Here is an 18,586-nt window from a genome sequence, read left to right as displayed (position 1 = left end):
ACTAATGTACGTAACAATTTAACGCCTTGAAGAAATAAATGGAGACAATAATTTGCCGTGTTCTTATCTACTTTCTTCCTATTTCTTGAGGTTCTTGTCTTTTACATCCAGGTTGAAACTCTCACCAATGGTGTTTCTCTCCATTCCAAGATCATCTCATGCTGATTCGCTTCTTCAATCCTGACTCTGTATGGACTCTCTCTTTCATTCACCATTTCTTTAGCCTGTAAAATGTTTTCTATGCTTAGCTTCCGGCCCTGCAACCCCATCTCTGCCCGGAGATCGGAAATTGCCTTCATCTTGTTTTCTTGCCAGTCATGAAACCAAGAATCAGAGCAGGCATGTGGTGCTAAGAAAAGACTCTCTACTGCAATCCTTGCTTCGGTGAGATTAACCGGGAAGTGCCATTCCATTGACTCAAACAGGGATTTGTAGTGTACTAACTGCCTGTTAAAGAAAGAACTGTAATCTGAAAATGAACTGCTCCAACACCCTGATTCTCCATCAGCAAAAACCACAATCCCAGATTGGATTGCAGAATAGGGTGACACTTCCTTAGCTATCTCTAGAAACTGAATGGCTTGACTTCTTTGTTGCCTGTTTGTCATGTGTGGGAGCCTGAACATGCAGTTGAAGGCTAACCAATCTCTCCTTTTGCCTGTTTTCTTTGCTCTTTTCGCTTCGTTGACTAATTCCTCAATGCTCATTTCCTCAATCTGCAGTTTTATGCCCAATGGCTTCGCGTGGTCATAAAGCCTTCTCTTTGTCTGCTCAAATCTCCAGTGGTGACTGGTAGACTCCTCTTCCCTTCTCACAGATGTGAGTCTCAGAGCCCTTCTTGTCTGAGCCATGGATTCAATCAGGGAGGGCCACTGGACTCCATCTCCCATGTCAAAGTCTATTATACGAACTGCTTCTGCACCATCCGGTATGGCTTCAAGGATAGCAGAATTAGCAGAAAAGTGTGCAAATCTCCCGTGTGGCAGAACCTGGTACAACACTTTGAATGCTGTCTCGTAGTTCTTGATTGCTTCGCGCCTCAGATAACTGCCTCCTTGATCCTCCGAGGTCTGGACAACGTTGTATGCAACCCGCTCAAGCGTTTCTCCTAAAGCATTTGCTTTTCGCCTTATGCATCCCGCGATCTCCTTTGCTAGCTCCCTCTGCATGTCTCCCATGGCCTCTGCATAAGCTGCTAGCAAGTGAAGAAGGCACCAATGGCTATCATCCATTTCCACCCCATTTCCTGGTAAAACCGCCATGGAATAATCCTCAGCAGACACGACTGAGAAATCGGGGATCAAAACATCCTTTGTCAGCTCCGAAGAGGTATTATTAGTTCCCTCTTCACTCTCCTCATTGTTTAACCACCTGCAAACATCCTCAATATCATCCACGGAAACATCACCCTCCAGGAGTGGAGGGAGATATGCAAATTCAGGAAAATCATCATGGAATAAGGTTGAATCTAGCCCCGAGGAGTCTACTGTGATGACTGGAGAAACGTAACCGTTGTCTGTTACAAAAACATCCTCATAAAAACTTAAGGATCCAGTACAAGGAGAATTTGAGTAATTGGTTTCATAGGATAGCCAGGAAGGATGAAAAAGCTGTGGTTGCATCATTTTGTTTCAAAAAAAGCTTATACTCTGAAAGAACAGGAAAAAATCTGTTACTGATAATTCTTTTTCATTGGTGTGAGTTACATCCTTTGAGCCTCTCTCTATATATATATACTGAAAGGAATTTCAAGGGATGGTTAAACCAGTGAAATGTAGACAAATCACTGTTCAATTGAATTTTTGTATTCTGGTGAAGTTCCATGCCTTCCCCTCTTTCTTTCTTGGAGCTTTCTTGGATGTAATATGTAAATCCACTTTTATATTGTATGTCATATCATTAAATAGATAGGAAATTACCCATGCTTTTCAAGGCAATCACCTTCAACATACATAAGAAATTGTTGTGAATAAAACTCGCATGTCTTATTTGTTAAGGAACAGAATGTGGTTGGATAAGGGCAATCTGAACTTAAGTTGGTCAGACAGTTGTCTTAGTAATCATAAAGTCTCAAGTTTGTCTTTATTGGCTTTCTTGATTTGAGTCGGTCAGCTATAGGCAACATAGCATGGTTTATCTCATTATGCTCCTTTACCGACTATTCGACTAGGATCATGAATATCTAAATATAAATATGCAATTCGACTATCAATTTAAACTTTTAATTAAGACGAAACACATTTTAATTTAGTATTAGGGGTGATGGATTACATGGACCCCATCAAACATGTGTGAGACCACTCAGCTATTGGTTTAAACATTTAGTTGAAACGAAATACATTACACATACTTTAATTAAGATATATGAACGTTGCTTTCTGATTCTTTTCGTAACAAATTTCTTAGAAAAACCTAATCTTAAGCTTTAGATATTTTAGTTGCTGTCAAGAATCAATGTTGCATAAGGTTACGGCAATTTGACTGCAAATTCAATTTCCTGAATTTTTGTCCTACTTTTGATAGATATTTTCCCTTTTCTTTTTAGATAACAAAACAACATAAGGGAGAATAGAGTTTGAATTGGGAATGTCTTTACTACATACTCAAGAGTCAAGTCTTCATAATAATAATAATAATAATTGAAAATTGAGGAACTCGCAGTAACAAGTATATTCAAATTTGAGAAGATTTTACCTCTACCGTGGTTCTAGGGAGTGGACGATATACTGTGGGTTTAGAATTAGTTCAGCAAAGTTAGGATCACCTAAGTTTTTTAAAAAATATTTGAGGAGATTTTGTTAGAAAATTGGCTAATTTTTTTTGAGTACTACTAACTCTAAGTTTTTTAAAAAATATTTGAGGAGATTTTGTTAGAAAATTGGCTAATTTTTTTTGAGTACTACTAACTCTGTTACAACAATTGCCTCCACTAAAGCTCGAACCCACTTCCATCATCCATGTGAAAGTGTTAACCGGAACACCAGATGTCACTAGATCACAAGGTCTTTGGTAGAAAATTGGCTAATAAGTATTCATTTTGAGGAATACATATTACTATATTAGGTTGGATCAACTAACAAGTTTAATTTAGTCTAAGTACATTTAGAAAGATATTTAATAAGTTAACTGTTAGCTGATAGTTGATTATATGCAAAATGACTTTAGAGCAATTTTTTTTTTTTGAATTTTAACGCTTTAGAATAATAAAAAGTTACAAAAAACAAATTGATCAAATACTCATATTGACTGTTTAACCAAGTCAAACAGTTAATAATGGTCAAACGAGTTAAAATTAAATGATAAGTTAACTATGTTATCCAATATGAACTAATTCTTTATATTTACATATTCAAAATGGTTGGTGGACGAATATAAACTTGATTCTTTTGAAGTATCCACGGCAATGAATATGAGAAAACGAATAGGAACAAGTTTTAATCCAAGTTGAAAAAAATACCTGAGTGCAAACTAGTTTATTAAAAAAAAAGGTGCACTTTTAACGCAAAATGCATTATTAGAGGGTTTTTTTTTTTTTTTTTAAACTATACACCTTAATTAAGTTATTATGTCCAAAAGGGGTGACGGAGTGGGTGAAACATAATTCTCAATCTAGAAGCGAGTTCAATTTAATTATACCAACACTTTTTCATTCGAGCCCGTTGTACATGGTCTTCGGTCTTCCTAATGCAGTTTTCTCCGCTCATATCCCGGATAGTGACTGTGAATTTTCTTGTCATCCCGACAAAAAATACTTTTTAACTAAATATAAATGCATAATGCCAAATTCTGGCGCTGTTATTTTAATACTGCCTAAACGTCGTTATTATGTTTTTTACTTTTGAAAATTTTGGACTAATTTGAAGTTTGAACTTCCACAAGGGCAGGAAACTAGAAATAATGGCATTTGTGATGTGATATGTATCTTTTAATTTGACTGAGCAAAGGGCAGTAAAGGTACAATTTTGCCTGTCTAAACTGCTTTTATAGATTAGTGCACATGAAAATAACAGCTTTATATCTGTCTAAACTTGTGGTCATCATCCAGATATTTTATATTGGGACTGCACTTTGAACTTATTAAGATAAGATCAGATAAGGTGTTAATTTTATGTAGAGATTGTTTGTTTTTTGCACATTGTTAATCATATCACCTTCATCTTCTAATGGACGATTCCAAGATCGATGCTTTGCAGACAATTATTATTATTATTATTATTATTATTATTATTATTGTTGTTGTTGTTGTTGTTGTTGTTGTTGTTGTTGTTGTTGTTTTAGTGTAAAAATATATATTAGTTTGATGTATAAATTCAAGGTTACATTTTTAAGACATGGGCTCATTGCCTGATTTGTCTCATTCAACATTGTCAAATCTTTATTTGCCATTTGACATAATTATTAAGATAATTAGCTAACCTAATGACTTCTTTTCAGATAATTTTTAGTTCTAGATACGATTTAAACCTTACACCATGCATGTAGTTGCTAGCGAAATTAAACAAAACTTATAAACTTATTTTAGATTGTTTAACAAATTGAGTTGTGTCTCAACTCTTAAGACACTTAACCAGCATCTTACCATTTGAGATAAGTACTCATATTAATATGCATATTAATTAAGAAATCTAATAATCAACCTTGATTAAAAAATGATACAAACAAGTTAATTATATATGACAGCCAGGCATTAATTGACATTTATGATTAATTAGATAATCAACAATATTATAGATGCAAGCTGAATTTGACAGCAAGGTGTTGACATTTAGGATTAATTATCATCTATATATATGTCTTTATAAGGAGACGCTTACCTGAGAACTTATTCTCATAGCAAAATTAAGAATTAATTTCACTTTTTAGTTTAGAAAAATATAATAAATTTGGAACAATGATAGAAAAAAATGCATTGATATTTTGATAATTTTTTCTAACTTTAAAGTGTACTATGCAAAGTGCACTTTGTGGTGTTGTTCAGTGCATTTTCTTGTAAACTTTAAAAGTATACTTAACAATATTATATGGTGCACTTTGCAATACTATAGGGTATATCTTTTCACATAACACTATATGCACTCTAGTGTTGCAAAGTGCACTTAAGTTTTAGTTATCTACCAAAATATCATCACAATATTTTTCTCATTGCTCTAGAACCATTAGATGTATTTAACTAGATGGACAAATAAGATTGAATATTAATTTTCTCCTAAGAAAAAGTTCTCATATTATCAAAATCCTCTGTGTGTGTAGATGTATGTATAAGTGTACCTCATTTCCGTAATATATAAAAGTCAATAATAATAAGATTATAATAGAAATAAAAATTTTATTGATATAATTAGTTATAATATTAACTTATATATTTTACGTATTTTTAGTATACTTACAAATTCTTTTTTTTTTTTCCTTTCTAAGTTGTTAATGTATATTGTATTAATTTTTTGTGCATTTACAGATTATTTTTAATTTTACATTTTTTTTCTTTGTTCATGATGTGGTTGTGTGTTATAATTTTACAATTTTTTATTTGAGATTTATTTAAATCACGCCGATTGTGCCAATATATATTTTGGTGGCAACATCAACGACAAATGATATGCATACAAAATTTTGCTTACAATCCCAATTCCCAAATGGACTTTATTACTTTAATAATAATATCCGTATTAATACGGAGTAATATAAAAACACAAATATCATTTTTTTAAGGTAGGGACTTCAATTAAATAATAACATATGATCGAAACTTTAAAATAAAGAAAAGATTACAAATTTAGATCGTAATTATTTTAAATGTATTTTAAAAAAAATTGCTTTGAGAGTTTGAGTGATTCTAAGTGTGAGAGTTGTCTCGATCTGAGTCGGTTAGCTATGAATAATCTTAATTAGTTTACCTTTTTGTAATTTTTTACTGACTAGAATTATAAAGCAAATTTCATATAAAGTACATTTTTTGAGTATTAATTGTAAACTTTCTTATAAATCAAAATAATGCATAATGTTATCATTTTAACCAATAGATGAGAAATTATCAATCTTAGGATTGCGACTACTGAGTTGTCGCCTAGCCTTTTTATTGTAGACATGTCATTTTCCTGGAAAACAACTAACTAAAAGTCATTCATTGGTTATTTTTAATTTTTATCTATTGATCCTTTTTAATTAATTAATTAATGTATATTCTATTTGATTGTTTTACATGGGTGGGGAAGGTTTATTCTATATTTTTACTTGATTCTTTTAATAAAATGAAATATGAGCATATTGTTTTATTTATTGTATGTACTTGATAATATTGAAGATTATAAATTATTTATAGTCATCCAAATAAATTATTATTATTATTATTGATGGTTTTTTAATGGACAGAGCCCACCATAAAATTCGGTTGATATCGAATAATTTGTACAAAAAGTATATTGGATTGATAGGTCCCAAAACTTTAAAATATAATAATACAAATGTGTTGCAAGTGTACTAAATAAACAAAGGGGATAAATTTGGCCAAAGAGGCCCAAATACCAAGCCCAATTACAAGGGTGGACTACCGCTGCTAGCTAGCGGACTGCAAAGACAATTAACGTATTGCGCCATTGACTAAGGGAGAAGTCAAGAGAGAAAAAAAGAGTTGATGATGATCATGGTCTATAATGGACACCCCCTCTCCCACGGGTCCACCACTCGTCGGCAGATCGGGATTTGGCATCTGGGTCGTCGACCGATGCCCCCACGACCTAGGTCGATCACTCATTTCTGTCGCTCTTCGTTTTTTTTTTTTTTTTTTTTTTTTTTCCGAATTATCCTCCATACCACGTTGCCAAAAGTGCCCTTAGCCCTCTTTCTAGAAAAAAAATGTCACCTCCACTTTCCTAATTAGATTCCCCTTGGTCAAACACACCTCGCTTTAATTATCATTTGGTCCTGCCCCTAGAGCCCATCAATTATTATTATACATATACTTCCTATAAATTACTAATAATTGTTTGAAAATCTATGAATAATATGAGTATACACACATGATAATATTAGAAAATTTTATAACGTTGAAGAGCAACCCAATTAAATTAGTCAAACTGTTGACTTGATAACCACAAAATTACAAGTTTGACTTTTAATGGAGCAACCTATTAAGCCTATTAAGCCTTTTTAGTTTGAGTCGATCAACTATAGGCAACCTAGGTTAGTACATAGATAATGACGACATGTTTCCCTTGTCACCCAAATATATATCTATAATGCCTAAAAGTGTAAGGAATTAATTATATATTGCATTTGGTGAATTTGGTTTTGTGCATAAAGCATGACAGAATTCTCCATTATTAGAAAGCATGACAAAATTACAAGTTAATTGTTTAATATCTCCACCCATATATGTGCCAAACGCTAGTCCGCTTCAAATGCCTAAGGCGGTGAACTTTGTCAACTCTGATGTTGAACATATGCATGTTTCTTTCCAACAATCCAGCCATAGGGTAAAAGGTAAGCTTTCACTCAAATCTTGGTTGGAGTTTTTGACCATTAAACCTTCAAAAATCTAAATTCTTGTTTAAATATTTTTTCTTTACACATTATCATCGCTGTATTCACAAAATTCAAATTTAAAATCTAAAAACAACAAATTATTTTGATTAGAACACCAGTGATTAGTGATAGAAGATAATATTTAAACTAATAAAAGCTGACAATAATAATAGGTGACACAGAAATGATTATATAAATTGATAAATTTAGAAGTTTTGGAACTAGAGAGGGTTTGAGTTCACTAGTAGGCTACCGCGAGTAGGTGACCTTAGTGCTTAAGGTAACAAAAAAGCTTAACCTTAGATAAACAAATGGAGATGAATAAACATGCGAATACATCAAACATGACTACCTACCCATGCAAACCCAGTTTCTGGGATTATCCAAACTTCAACCTTGCCAGAAGAAAGAAGATCCAACCCGGTAGCTCAACCGCAAATAGAAAAGGTAAGGCCAATCATCCCTTGAGTCCAAGTGGCAGTTTCTTTGAGCTGTTCATCATCAGATTGAAGGCATTCACCCAAAAATGCATTGCAAAATACACGATCACTCAACAAAGGCTTGGCATTTGAACCGAGTGCATCAACTAGATCGCCCAATACAGCAGCTGCAGCTTTTGTTACACTGTCATACCTGCAAAAGAAACAATACAAGTCGTGAAAAAGACGTGATGACACAATAGATAAACTAAATGGATGTCAGATAAGCAATTGGCAGTACTTATTTCTGTCCTGGGCAACTACTTCTAGGAACTGTAGAAGGTGAGGTGCATGGGGCAACATCAAGTCGGGCTTGGAATTCTTAAATCCTTGCAAAATTCCTGAGTAAGCTTCAAAAATACTACGCCTCAGCTGGTTACCATACTCGGACATTTCCTCATCGCCATAATCCAGATTGGCACAAATTTCAGCAGCACTTTGCATCATTGGCAATGCAAATTGGATATACTTTTCAAAGTGTTCACCTATGGCAAGAGCTATATCCCCAAAGCAGGAGAATATTGGAGGCTTCACATAACGATGCAGCTCGCCACTGGACAGATCTTTTAGGAGAAGTGTCATGATACCATCACAATATGGTAAAATCTTATCATCTAAGGCACGACAAATATCCCCAACAACCCCCACAGAGATAGCACAGACTTGGTATTCCTCAAAATTCTGTAGTCCCATCTCTAGATATTTGTAGAACTCTGGCATATACTTTCCAAACTCAGGTCCAGTTGCATAAGCTAATGCACCAATAGCAAGCATAGCTTCTTCATGCACAGCTGAGCTACGGCAAGTAAATATTTTTAGGAACAACATCATTATTTGATCTGCAGCCTGGAGTATTAAAGACTTTGTCTCGTCAGTGCTGCTAAGCTTCTGAATAATAACCTGCAGTACACCGCAAAGTGAGGCTTGCAATTCTCCCTGTTTTCCTCTATCATCTGAAGATACAATCTGAAGCTCTATGGACTGAGCCAATTTGTTCATTATAATGGGGCAAAGCTGTGCAATGATGAGAGATGATTCTGAAAGGTTAGAACACCTTATTACTTCATTCAAGGTTTCATATGCAGAAGACCGGAGCTTGGAATCAGTTCCATCCATTCGCTCTGCGGTACTAACAAGAGCACTTATAATATCTGGAATATATGGTGAAAGCAGAGAGGAAGTTGGGCCAGCATCCTCATAACCTTGAGCAAGATAATAGATAGCCCCACAAACCTTTTCAGCAACATGGGGGGCATCCTTTATACTTTCCAACAACACCCCTGCAACCCTCTGGAGGTTGTTAGGTGAAAGCACAGTAAATCCAGAAGAAGGCCTGTGCAATAACTCAAAAATACGGCTGAGAGTCCAAGCAGTGGTATCTCTGACATGGCTATTTTCATCTTTCATAGCATTAAGCAGAAAATCAAATCCAGCATTCACCATGGGAGAAAGTTTCTCAATGCTTGGGCCATCAAGGATTGATCCAAATGCATAAGTTGCAGCCTCACGTGATCGCCAATCTGCCTTCAGTATGTTAGCCTCAACAAATGGCATCACCAGGGGCACAACAGCATCTCCAACAGTCCTGGAAACAAGACCAAGACATGTACCACCAGCCATGGCCAAATTCCAAATATCATCATCCTGATCCTGATCCTCGTCCTGCTTCAATAAAGTCTCTAGTAACATAGGGACTAATGTTGGGAGAGCTTTCTCAATGAAACGGGAGTGTGCAACACTAGAATCCCCACTATCAGGGACATCATAGTCCTGAAGCTCTATCTCCTCATCACATATAGAACTCCATAATTCAATAGCTTGAAGAGCAACAGCCTCTGTATCTTCTTTGACTGCTTTTGATGAAAGCTCGATTATTATCTGCATATAGGGCTCAAGAAACTCATAGTATGTTGATGCAATAGAAACAAGACATTCAAATGCAGCCTGTCGAATCTCCACCTCCTTAGCAGTAGTTGCCTCACATACCACCTTCATAATGTAATCCCGCTCCATCTGATTCTGAAAGTTGGTTTGGGCAAAATCGAGTGCATTGTATAAAGCCTTAGTTGCAACGAGCCGAACTTCAGGGCTCTGTTCTGTCATAGTCATGCCTGACACTACAGCGGTCAATACAGCATTAACTTCATCTTGGACAAGATCATGGTGAGATATCTCCTCACAAACATAGCCAAGTGTTTCCAGAGTAGCCTGCTTAAGAGACGCAGGGCTTCCTGGCTGGGTCATATTAGCAAGTAATGATCCAACAAGTTCTGGCCACTCTTTTCGTGGGATTTCAATTGAAGCTATCTTGGCAATCACTTGGGAAGAAGTATGACTGGCATCACGTACAGAAGAGTTGAGGGTGTTTAGAAGCATGTTTCTAATTTGGGACTTAAGTGAAACATCAATTGCTGTCCATTGTTGAACAAGGTGTTCTTTCCTGGAAGCTTCTTTTGCGTCCAAAGAGTTCTTAAGCACAATACCAGCCAGTCTACGAGATTCAATAGGCTTTCCTTCATTGGAGAGTTCAACAGCCAATGACAGAAGAAAAACTGGCAGATTCTGCTCTTTGAACTGAGTGAGAGTGGCCTCTGCTTCAGTCCGTATCTTTGCATCTGCCGATTGAGCAGATAGTAGAAAGTTGGTGATCTCCAGAGCCATTTCTTCTCTGCCAAACACAATTTCTTGTATTAGTGCATATATCAAGAAGTTTTTTTACAGGCTACTCATATTGAAGTATATCCTAGTGCCTTTACATCATATAAAGAGTTTATCTAATTCACAACAAAGAATTAGTCAACGGACACTGAACAGTAACTCCACTCACATAAGTTCCGCGTATAATAACATAGAGGCCTACGTAAGAAAACAAACAACAAGAGTTGACAATTCCATCTAGTCATGTGCCTAGAGCCAATAAGACAAAAATCCAAAAAGCAATAAAGAAGCTTAAACCCTAACACCAAATCTACAGAAGCCAAAAACTAATTTGAAAACAGCATTGGCCCCTACACAAACATTGAACAATGAAATCCAAATCCAAAGGAGCCAAACCCTAACATTGAGCTAAAAACTAGCAACAAGCATTGATAGCTCTAAGGAACAGCGAGAAGAAAAAACAGATCTAAAATATTCAAGGCTTTGAGCATAGAGCACAACAAAAATCACAAATCCACAAAAAAAAAAACATCACATTGTCCGTAGAGATAAGAGGCTATTCTATCACATATCTAAACAAACAGTGAAACGGATCTATTCACCGACGAGTAGAAGAAGAAGTACCTTAGATGCGAAACCTCCAAGTACGAAACACTCCGAAATCGACCGACGACAACGACGCCAAGCTCGCTAACTAGGGCTTTCTCCTCGCCTTCTCCCTCAATCGAACAGTGACGTGCTTATATATATATATATATAAGCGGTTGCTTGTATGTATAGGCGACGGTGAAGGAATGAGGAATTGATGGAGTAGAGAGAGAGAGAGAGATGGGAATAGGGTATTTCGAATGAGGTGTAGAAGCGGGAGGAGGTATCAAGTGTGCTTTTGTTTTTTTTATAGAGCGTTCATTTTTGAATTTGATGGGCCGCTCAGTACGGGCTGGTCCCAAAGCCCAACATAGAAGGCCCATATTCGTTGAACCATTATCGCTCGTTTTGGAATTTTATTACTAAGTAAATTGATGTAAGATTGTCGGTCCCGATACCAACAACCCATCGCGATGCGCACACTTAATATTTATCATTCTCAAAAGAATAGGAACGACAACAATTGATAACTAGGTTTAATTAGTGCTGATTGCTGAGCAAGGCGGGATTTGAATTTGAATATATTATTTGATGTAATACTCTCTTTAGGGCAACCCAAACATTGGTATTTCTTGGATTTGTCAGATTTTTGTGTATGAATTTGAACATGTTATTTGATGTAATAAAAACACATTGAAGAGACTTACACTTAAACGAACCTTCATTGCAAGCTGGAATTTCATGTACATGTTTCAAACAACTATGGCCACTTCGGCAGCATCAACTACAAATTCATAAATTTGTTTTGTACTTTTGTTTCACTATATTTGGAAAAAAAAACATAAAAAAAGATATTTACAGGCTATATTACTCATTCTCCAAGATTCTGCACTCCCTCATCTCTTTTACCACATAAAATGGCCAATGCCAATCTAATCTTGATTCAATCTATATACAAAATCCAGCATGTAAGTAAAAATGGCCTACTGCTAACACAGTATGCCCCAAAAAGACAGGGCAGAAGAGACTGACCGGTTCACCACAGTCCACACGAAAAAGAAACTCGAGATGACCCTATTTGCTCCTCTACGTCTGTTGCTGTTCATTGAGATGTTGGCATGCTCTCTTGAACAGCTCAAGCGTGTCTGCCTGTGAAGGATCAAGACAAAGGACTGCCTCACAATCTCGGATAGTTGACATGTGATCACCAATGGACTCGTAAAATGCTGCTCGAAGATGGAGTAGCTGTGGGTCAGGCCTGAAAGCGATGGCTCTGTTGAGCTCTGCAATGGCCTCTGCTTCCTTGTGATCATCCATCAGAACTGAAAACAATCCATTCCACTCTCAGCGATACAGAACATTTGTATTTTTATGCCTTAGCTACAAATATAGGCATGTTCTTTTATCACAGTTGAGTTCAATATTTTGATCCCACATTTGTATTTTTATGACTTAGCTACAAATATAGGCATGTTCTTTTATCACAGTTGAGTTCAATATTTGATCCACAGAATAGCGGGGAGTTTTTTACTTTTTCAAAAATCATGAAACTTACCAGCTGCTCTGTATCTATACGGGTATGTACGCAGGGGATCTAGCTTTGTTGCCATTATAAGATCATTTTTTGCCATATCGCGATCACAGTACTCAGAGCGTTTTTCATAAGCTGATGCATTATCCCTTGCCTTCTCAATTAACTTTGTCATCTCATCATATGCAGCTTGTCGCTGATTTTTGAGATGGTATACACGCGCCAAACCTTGATGGGCTCGTGTGTGCTTAATATCCAGGGCATTCAGGTAGCAATCAATTGCATTATCTAGCTTGTCAATATCTATATAAATACTTGCAAGGTTACTTAGAGCCTGTAAAACCACAAATTAAGTGCATCAGGAGATGATTATGGGCAACAAAGTACTTAGGTATTCCCTATCTTCCTACAGAAAGCACTCACCTGGCCTTTCCTAAGGCCATCGGAAGGGCACCTAAGAGCTTCCTCTAACAGCTCTATAACATACATAGAAGACTGGGTATCGTGATTTGTTTCGGACAAAATGTATGCTTTTAGAAAAAAGGCTTCAAACGATCTCTTGATTGAGATTGATTCTTCAGCTTTAGCAATTGCTTCTTCATGAAAACCTGTGTCATACAATATCCATCCTTCATAGACTAGTCTTTCATGCACAAACCTAGCTTGGTTTCTTGCCATTCTTAGGCTTCGCATCGCGGCTTTATGGCAATTCAACCTATAAGAAAAGCACAAATCAGAGATACATTGAGGAAACCATTGCACAAAAGCACAACATATTTTCTCCTTCACAGAACCATCAACAGGGAAGTTCCACTGGTTCAGTGCACAGGAAGTAAAACAAAGAAAGTTGTTCTTCTCTCTGAAAAGCCCTACAAACCATAAAAAATTAACTTTACAGACATGTGCCCATCTTCTGTAATGGCTATACTATCCTAGTAGAGAGGAACCCATGGGAAACAAATAAATATTCAGTAATACACATTTTCAAAAAGCCTCACTTAATTAACATTATCAAGGATAATGACATTAAAGCACTATACAAATAAAATAAGAATGCTTTTGATCAGTTTATCATTTCAATTTATTTTTTAAAAAAGTTAATACAACATCTTTGCTTACCGTAAGAGGAGGAGAGATTGCCGAAATTGTAGGAGGCTCTTCCCTGGGTCATTAGCCAACATATGATGTACAACAGCCAAGGAGCCAATATCATCTACTCGGGACCATCGATCATATAGTTGCATCCAGCAATCAGCTTGACTCAACAGCTGAACTGTACTACATATGAGCTCCACCAAGAGGTCCCCTTTCAGTTTCCCATGGAACATCATGTAATGAGGATCCAATGTCAAAAGTGCCCTGACATCTCTTAACGCTCCTATGAAATCCTTCAAGGCAATAAAAAACCAAGCACGTAGTTCCAGACAGTCAGGAGAAACTTTGAAACCAATGATTTTGTTGATCTCTGAGATAGCAGGCCCAATTTTATTTTCCTCCATCATAGAAACAGCTTTATACTTGTATGGATAAGAAAGAGTTGGGTCCAATTCAATAGCCAAATTCAAATCCATCATCTTCTCTATCCCACTGCAATACAGAGATCGCTCCTGATACATCCATCCAGATGGTGTGTGATCATTTATAAGGGAGTTCATCAGCTTATATGCCTTGTAAGTATGGCCACGTTTGTACTTGGATCTGGCAAAACCAACCAAAGAATAAACATGACCAGCGTCAACAGCTGCCTTGAACCATTGCTGAGCATCCTTGTACTCTTTTCTTTCATGCATCACACAGCCCAATTGGTGGAACGCAAGTTGTCTTTGCCAGTCTTCTGTTGCACACTCTCCTAATCTTTCCAAGAGCATCACAGTTTTGTTTGATTTCATATCATCCTCCATGGCAATCTCGCTCAGGAAATAGTATATTAAAAAGGAAGCATGCCCCACAGCTGCTAATCTTTCCCTTCCTTCTGAACTGCAGAAGAGCCTTGACACATTTGGATTCTGCATTGACATGGGCAGTTCCCTGAGGAAAACCTGTAAGCAAGCTGCAACTAGGAGATAGGCACCCTCCTCTAACCCATATTCAACAAGCAACACGGCATCCTCTATGTCAGAAACCAAAGATGACAAATATGCATCACAAGCAGACTTCATTTCCTCACAACAGAACCTATTGGCCAATGATAAGAGCTCCAAGACAACTTCTGGTTTAACAGAATCAACACTCTTTGTCCGGCTGAAGACCTCAGCTGCTTTCATTGCATTCGCAGAGTACCCATTTAACGAGAAGTAGATCTTTTCCCTTTTTGACTCCATAAAGCTACCATACAACATTGTTTTAAACGGTACTGAAAGCGAGGCAATCTTAAATCTACTACACCTGACCTCATCACCCCCAATGCAAAATGACATATCATAATCATCATCTTCTTCAATAGCATGGCTCGGTGAGGTGGAAATTTCCTCACCTTCCATACCATATTCAGCATCCTCATCCTCCTTTCGACTCTGGAGACACATACAGTGATCATTAGCTGATTCAGGATTATATCCCGGCACCAAGGAGCATCTTGGGCATTCCATGCTTCTCGTACAACAACAGTCCATAGCCGACACCCCAATAAGCTCATCCTCTCTCCTCTCAAACCTCAACCATGCCGAAAGAACAACCTTAGAATGCACATCAACCGCATGCTTCCTAGCAGAAACAAGGCTCCCCCTAAACATCTTAGGATCCGTTAAGGCCTTAAACAACACACATTGCTCAAGAAACACCCTAGACTTCTCAAATTGAGGGCAATCCTCAAACTTGCGGTAGAGTTCAGCTAGAGCCTGCACGAAATCCACAGGTTTGAGGTAAGGTTCAATCTGGGGTTCAATGAGATCCGCCTGAGGGAGGCCGTAAACTGCCAGAGCATCAGCTAAGACACCCGGATTGGCAGTATTATTGGAATGTTGAAGTCTCTGGAAATTCCGTGTGTATTTGGACTTGATCATATTTCCCTTTAGATGATCATGGAGGTGCTGCAGTACACCACTAACACCGCCTGCCGTGGTGCTTTCATGATTCATGGCACAAACTTGTATGCTCTTGCATCCGTCCATCATCTTCACACTACGCATCGAGGTAAATATATTGTGTTGCATTTTCCCTTATCTTTGCAATTCAAACAAAATTCATTCACCAAAAATTGCTATAAAATTAAAATGAGATAAAATCTGGCAGAGAAAGGAACGAAATTTACCTGCAATCTCAGAGAAGACGGGAAAATGATGAAGAAGATGAAGAAACAAACAGAACAATGGCGCCGCAGCTTGTTTGGATTAACTACGATACGAATTGAATTTTCTTCTCCAATTACTGAAAATCAAAATAAAAATAAAAATAAAAATAGCAATAATTTCTCTTGTAATTATATATTTCTGTTTTATTCTTTAGCTACATAAATTAAAATGCATTTGATAACTCGACGGTGTCTAGCGGCGGCGGTGGTGGCCGGTGAAACGGCCACGCACTTCCTATCTCTCCCTCTCTCTATGTATCTATCTATATCTCTATAATCTGTGTGTTTCTCTCTCCTCCCCTCTCTGTTCTCTTCCGCTTTCTCTCTCTATCTATGTTTGCGTGCACAGAGATGTAATGCCCGGTTTGTAAAGCGGGTAAAGGTCCGTTAGAAATGGAGAGCCTCTGGACAATGAAGGCCGCGTTTGGGCGCGAGTTGTTTCTCTTTCTCGGCTATTTTGCATCTGATCTTTTCCTCCGCTTGAGATCAACGTCTTTTGCTGATTGGGAGGTGGAGTACACTCAGATGCGAAGGAGCGTGGATTATGTCAGAACATTATGTGACACACTGGGGTTGGAGACGGAAAAGTGAGTGGATAGCGATGAATATTTAGCTTAGCATTAATTAAATGTTTTTTTATAACAGCACAGGACATATCAAATATTTTATTAATAAATTAAATCTATGACCTCATTGATCAAAAATTTTATCTGTTTCATGAATTGGGATCTCGTGAGATGATCTCACACAAATTTTTTGTCAATAAAATTAAAAAGGTAAAACGCGCACACCAAACTCTTGCAATGTTTATTTACTATTCTACTCTGATTTTTTTATTGTTGTAAATAAAAGATGTAAATTTGAGACATATTGTAATGTTAACAAAATCTTTTATATGGTCTGTAATTTTTATCTACTTTTAATTTTTTATTGTAAGTTTAATCAATTTCAGAATTTGGTAGCTTTTTTTTCTATTATATATATACAAATTTTCAAGAAATTAATAAGTTCAATACTATAGTGTTGTTATAGTTCCTATAAGTGTTGTGTAATAATTTTCCTAAAACTTTAAATATGCACAATCCAATTACTAGTTTTGAATTAATGATAGTGATTTTATTTTTGGTTTATTAAATAATAGCTGTGTACATAAGAATTTGTTGGATAGTTCAAATATTTAACTAATAATTTTATTATATATATGTGTGTGAGAGAGAGAGGTTATTATTATTCAATTTTAAAGAAGTCCATTTAAATAAATTAATAACAACACTAATCGTGTTAATGTGAATTTAATCAAATAAGTAAGATAGATAAATGAACAAGTCAAGTAAATAATTGCACAAAGCAAGACTAATAGTCAATTAATGTACTTCTTTTTATTTTTACTGTAATGGTGTATTTTCATATTTTTAAATTGCTTGAAAGCTCATTTGACTCATTCTCCTTTAATTTTTATATTAAAGATTTTACTTTGAAAGAATTATATATTTTACTCATTTCTCTTCGATCATAAGTAAATATTACATACCAACTTGCCAAATATTTGGCATTTCAATATCTATTTTTGGATCCAAGCAAATGCTTTTGCTTAAAGTAAAATAAGTTAAAAACACTCCAAGCTACCGTGCATCTTCTTTAACCTATTTTCCACATAAAAAAAGGCACCTTCTACATATACATTGACTATTTAAAGATTAAAGTTTTAAAGTTTGATTGATAACTAAAACTTTTGGGAATGGGAGCTATATGAGTGATTTTGTTTCGATATTTTCAAGCTAGCATCTTAACTCTTACGTTGTTGCTTTATAAGTGAAAGTCTGGGCAGCATGAGGGTGAAGGGTGGGTGTAAAAATAAATTTGGCCCATGCAGGTCTCGAACCTGCGACCTTTGCGTTATTTAAAGATTAAAGTTTTAAAGTTTGATAAGAGAATTATTGTATCAATGAGTTGTGTGAAGTTATTATAAGAGAATGAATCAACTGAACAGGAATTTATATTAATCAACTCCCGCATGAACAACTTAACTGGTCACAGGGATGAAGTTTGGGAGAAGAGATCAGGGATCAAGTCTCCCTCTCAAAGTGAGGGGCTCCTTACACTTCTTCTACTCCGGCCACCCTCCGATCTTTTCCGAACGCTCATGGCTCGAGCCGATATGAAAATTCTTGATGAAAATTATTGATGATATAAACACCTTCAACAAACACGAAAAATCTAAGTCTGTCTTTGTTTTCACCGATTCTTCTCTTCCCCAAGATCGATGTGGCGAGTGCTTTCGTAAACATAAGGTCTTTGTTTTCACCGATTCTTCTCTTCCCCAAGATCGGTGTCTTGGGGCGAGTGCTTTCGTAAACATAAGGTCCCCAAGATCTCGAAAAATCCAAGTCTGTCTTTGTTTTCACCGATTCTTTTCTTCCCCAAGATCGATGTCTTGGGGCGAGTGCTTTCGTAAACATAAGGTCCCCAATGACACAAATGAGTCTAGGATCCTTTGTCGGATCCCGGAGCCTTTATTTA

General features: G+C 36.5%; 3 protein-coding genes across 4 annotated transcripts; all 3 read right to left on the bottom strand.

Annotated features, from left to right (window-relative positions):
• Nucleotides 1–101: 101 nt before the first annotated feature.
• LOC116029207 (nodulation-signaling pathway 2 protein-like) lies at nucleotides 102–1,625 on the bottom strand. The gene has a single exon (XM_031271115.1). The coding sequence runs from the start codon at nucleotides 1,623–1,625 to the stop codon at nucleotides 102–104; it is 1,524 nt and encodes a 507-aa protein (XP_031126975.1).
• Nucleotides 1,626–7,691: 6,066 nt separating this feature from the next.
• LOC116030348 (importin subunit beta-1-like) lies at nucleotides 7,692–11,530 on the bottom strand. The gene is made up of 3 exons (XM_031272575.1): nucleotides 11,283–11,530; nucleotides 8,242–10,668; nucleotides 7,692–8,154 (listed from the first exon to the last, which is right to left on the bottom strand). Exons 2-3 carry the CDS (start codon nucleotides 10,659–10,661, stop codon nucleotides 7,950–7,952), a joined length of 2,625 nt encoding a protein of 874 aa, XP_031128435.1. The 5' UTR covers nucleotides 10,662–10,668; nucleotides 11,283–11,530; the 3' UTR covers nucleotides 7,692–7,949.
• A 419-nt stretch (nucleotides 11,531–11,949) lies between these two features.
• Nucleotides 11,950–16,567, bottom strand: LOC116029411 (ethylene-overproduction protein 1). 2 transcript variants are annotated; one of them, XM_031271405.1, is made up of 5 exons: nucleotides 16,028–16,567; nucleotides 13,897–15,897; nucleotides 13,201–13,492; nucleotides 12,802–13,111; nucleotides 11,950–12,568 (listed from the first exon to the last, which is right to left on the bottom strand). In XM_031271405.1, exons 2-5 carry the CDS (start codon nucleotides 15,888–15,890, stop codon nucleotides 12,333–12,335), a joined length of 2,832 nt encoding a protein of 943 aa, XP_031127265.1. In that variant the 5' UTR covers nucleotides 15,891–15,897; nucleotides 16,028–16,567; the 3' UTR covers nucleotides 11,950–12,332. The 2 variants fall into 2 exon arrangements, with proteins under 2 accessions (XP_031127265.1, XP_031127264.1); XM_031271404.1 differs by having other exon boundaries at nucleotides 13,897–15,939; nucleotides 16,028–16,566.
• Between the last annotated feature and the right edge of the window lie 2,019 nt (nucleotides 16,568–18,586).

Source organism: Ipomoea triloba, chromosome 9 (genome assembly GCF_003576645.1).
Source record: "Ipomoea triloba cultivar NCNSP0323 chromosome 9, ASM357664v1".
Taxonomy (NCBI): Eukaryota; Viridiplantae; Streptophyta; class Magnoliopsida; order Solanales; family Convolvulaceae; genus Ipomoea; species Ipomoea triloba.
The sequence above is the reverse complement of the archived record's forward strand: the minus strand, read 5'-3'. Positions and strand labels throughout refer to the sequence as shown.

Excerpts from the sequence above, each read along its gene's own strand:
- LOC116029207 (XM_031271115.1), bottom strand. The coding sequence starts at position 1,625 with ATGATGCAACCACAGCTTTTTCATCCTTCCTGGCTATCCTATGAAACC.
- LOC116030348 (XM_031272575.1), bottom strand. The coding sequence starts at position 10,661 with ATGGCTCTGGAGATCACCAACTTTCTACTATCTGCTCAATCGGCAGAT. Across the intron at positions 8,155-8,241 it reads GTTGCCCAGGACAGAAATAA|GTATGACAGTGTAACAAAAG; the intron begins GTACTGCCAATT and ends TTTCTTTTGCAG.
- LOC116029411 (XM_031271404.1), bottom strand. The coding sequence starts at position 15,929 with ATGCAACACAATATATTTACCTCGATGCGTAGTGTGAAGATGATGGAC. Across the intron at positions 13,493-13,896 it reads CAATCTCTCCTCCTCTTACG|GTTGAATTGCCATAAAGCCG; the intron begins GTAAGCAAAGAT and ends CTTTTCTTATAG. Across the intron at positions 13,112-13,200 it reads ATGGCCTTAGGAAAGGCCAG|GCTCTAAGTAACCTTGCAAG; the intron begins GTGAGTGCTTTC and ends GTGGTTTTACAG.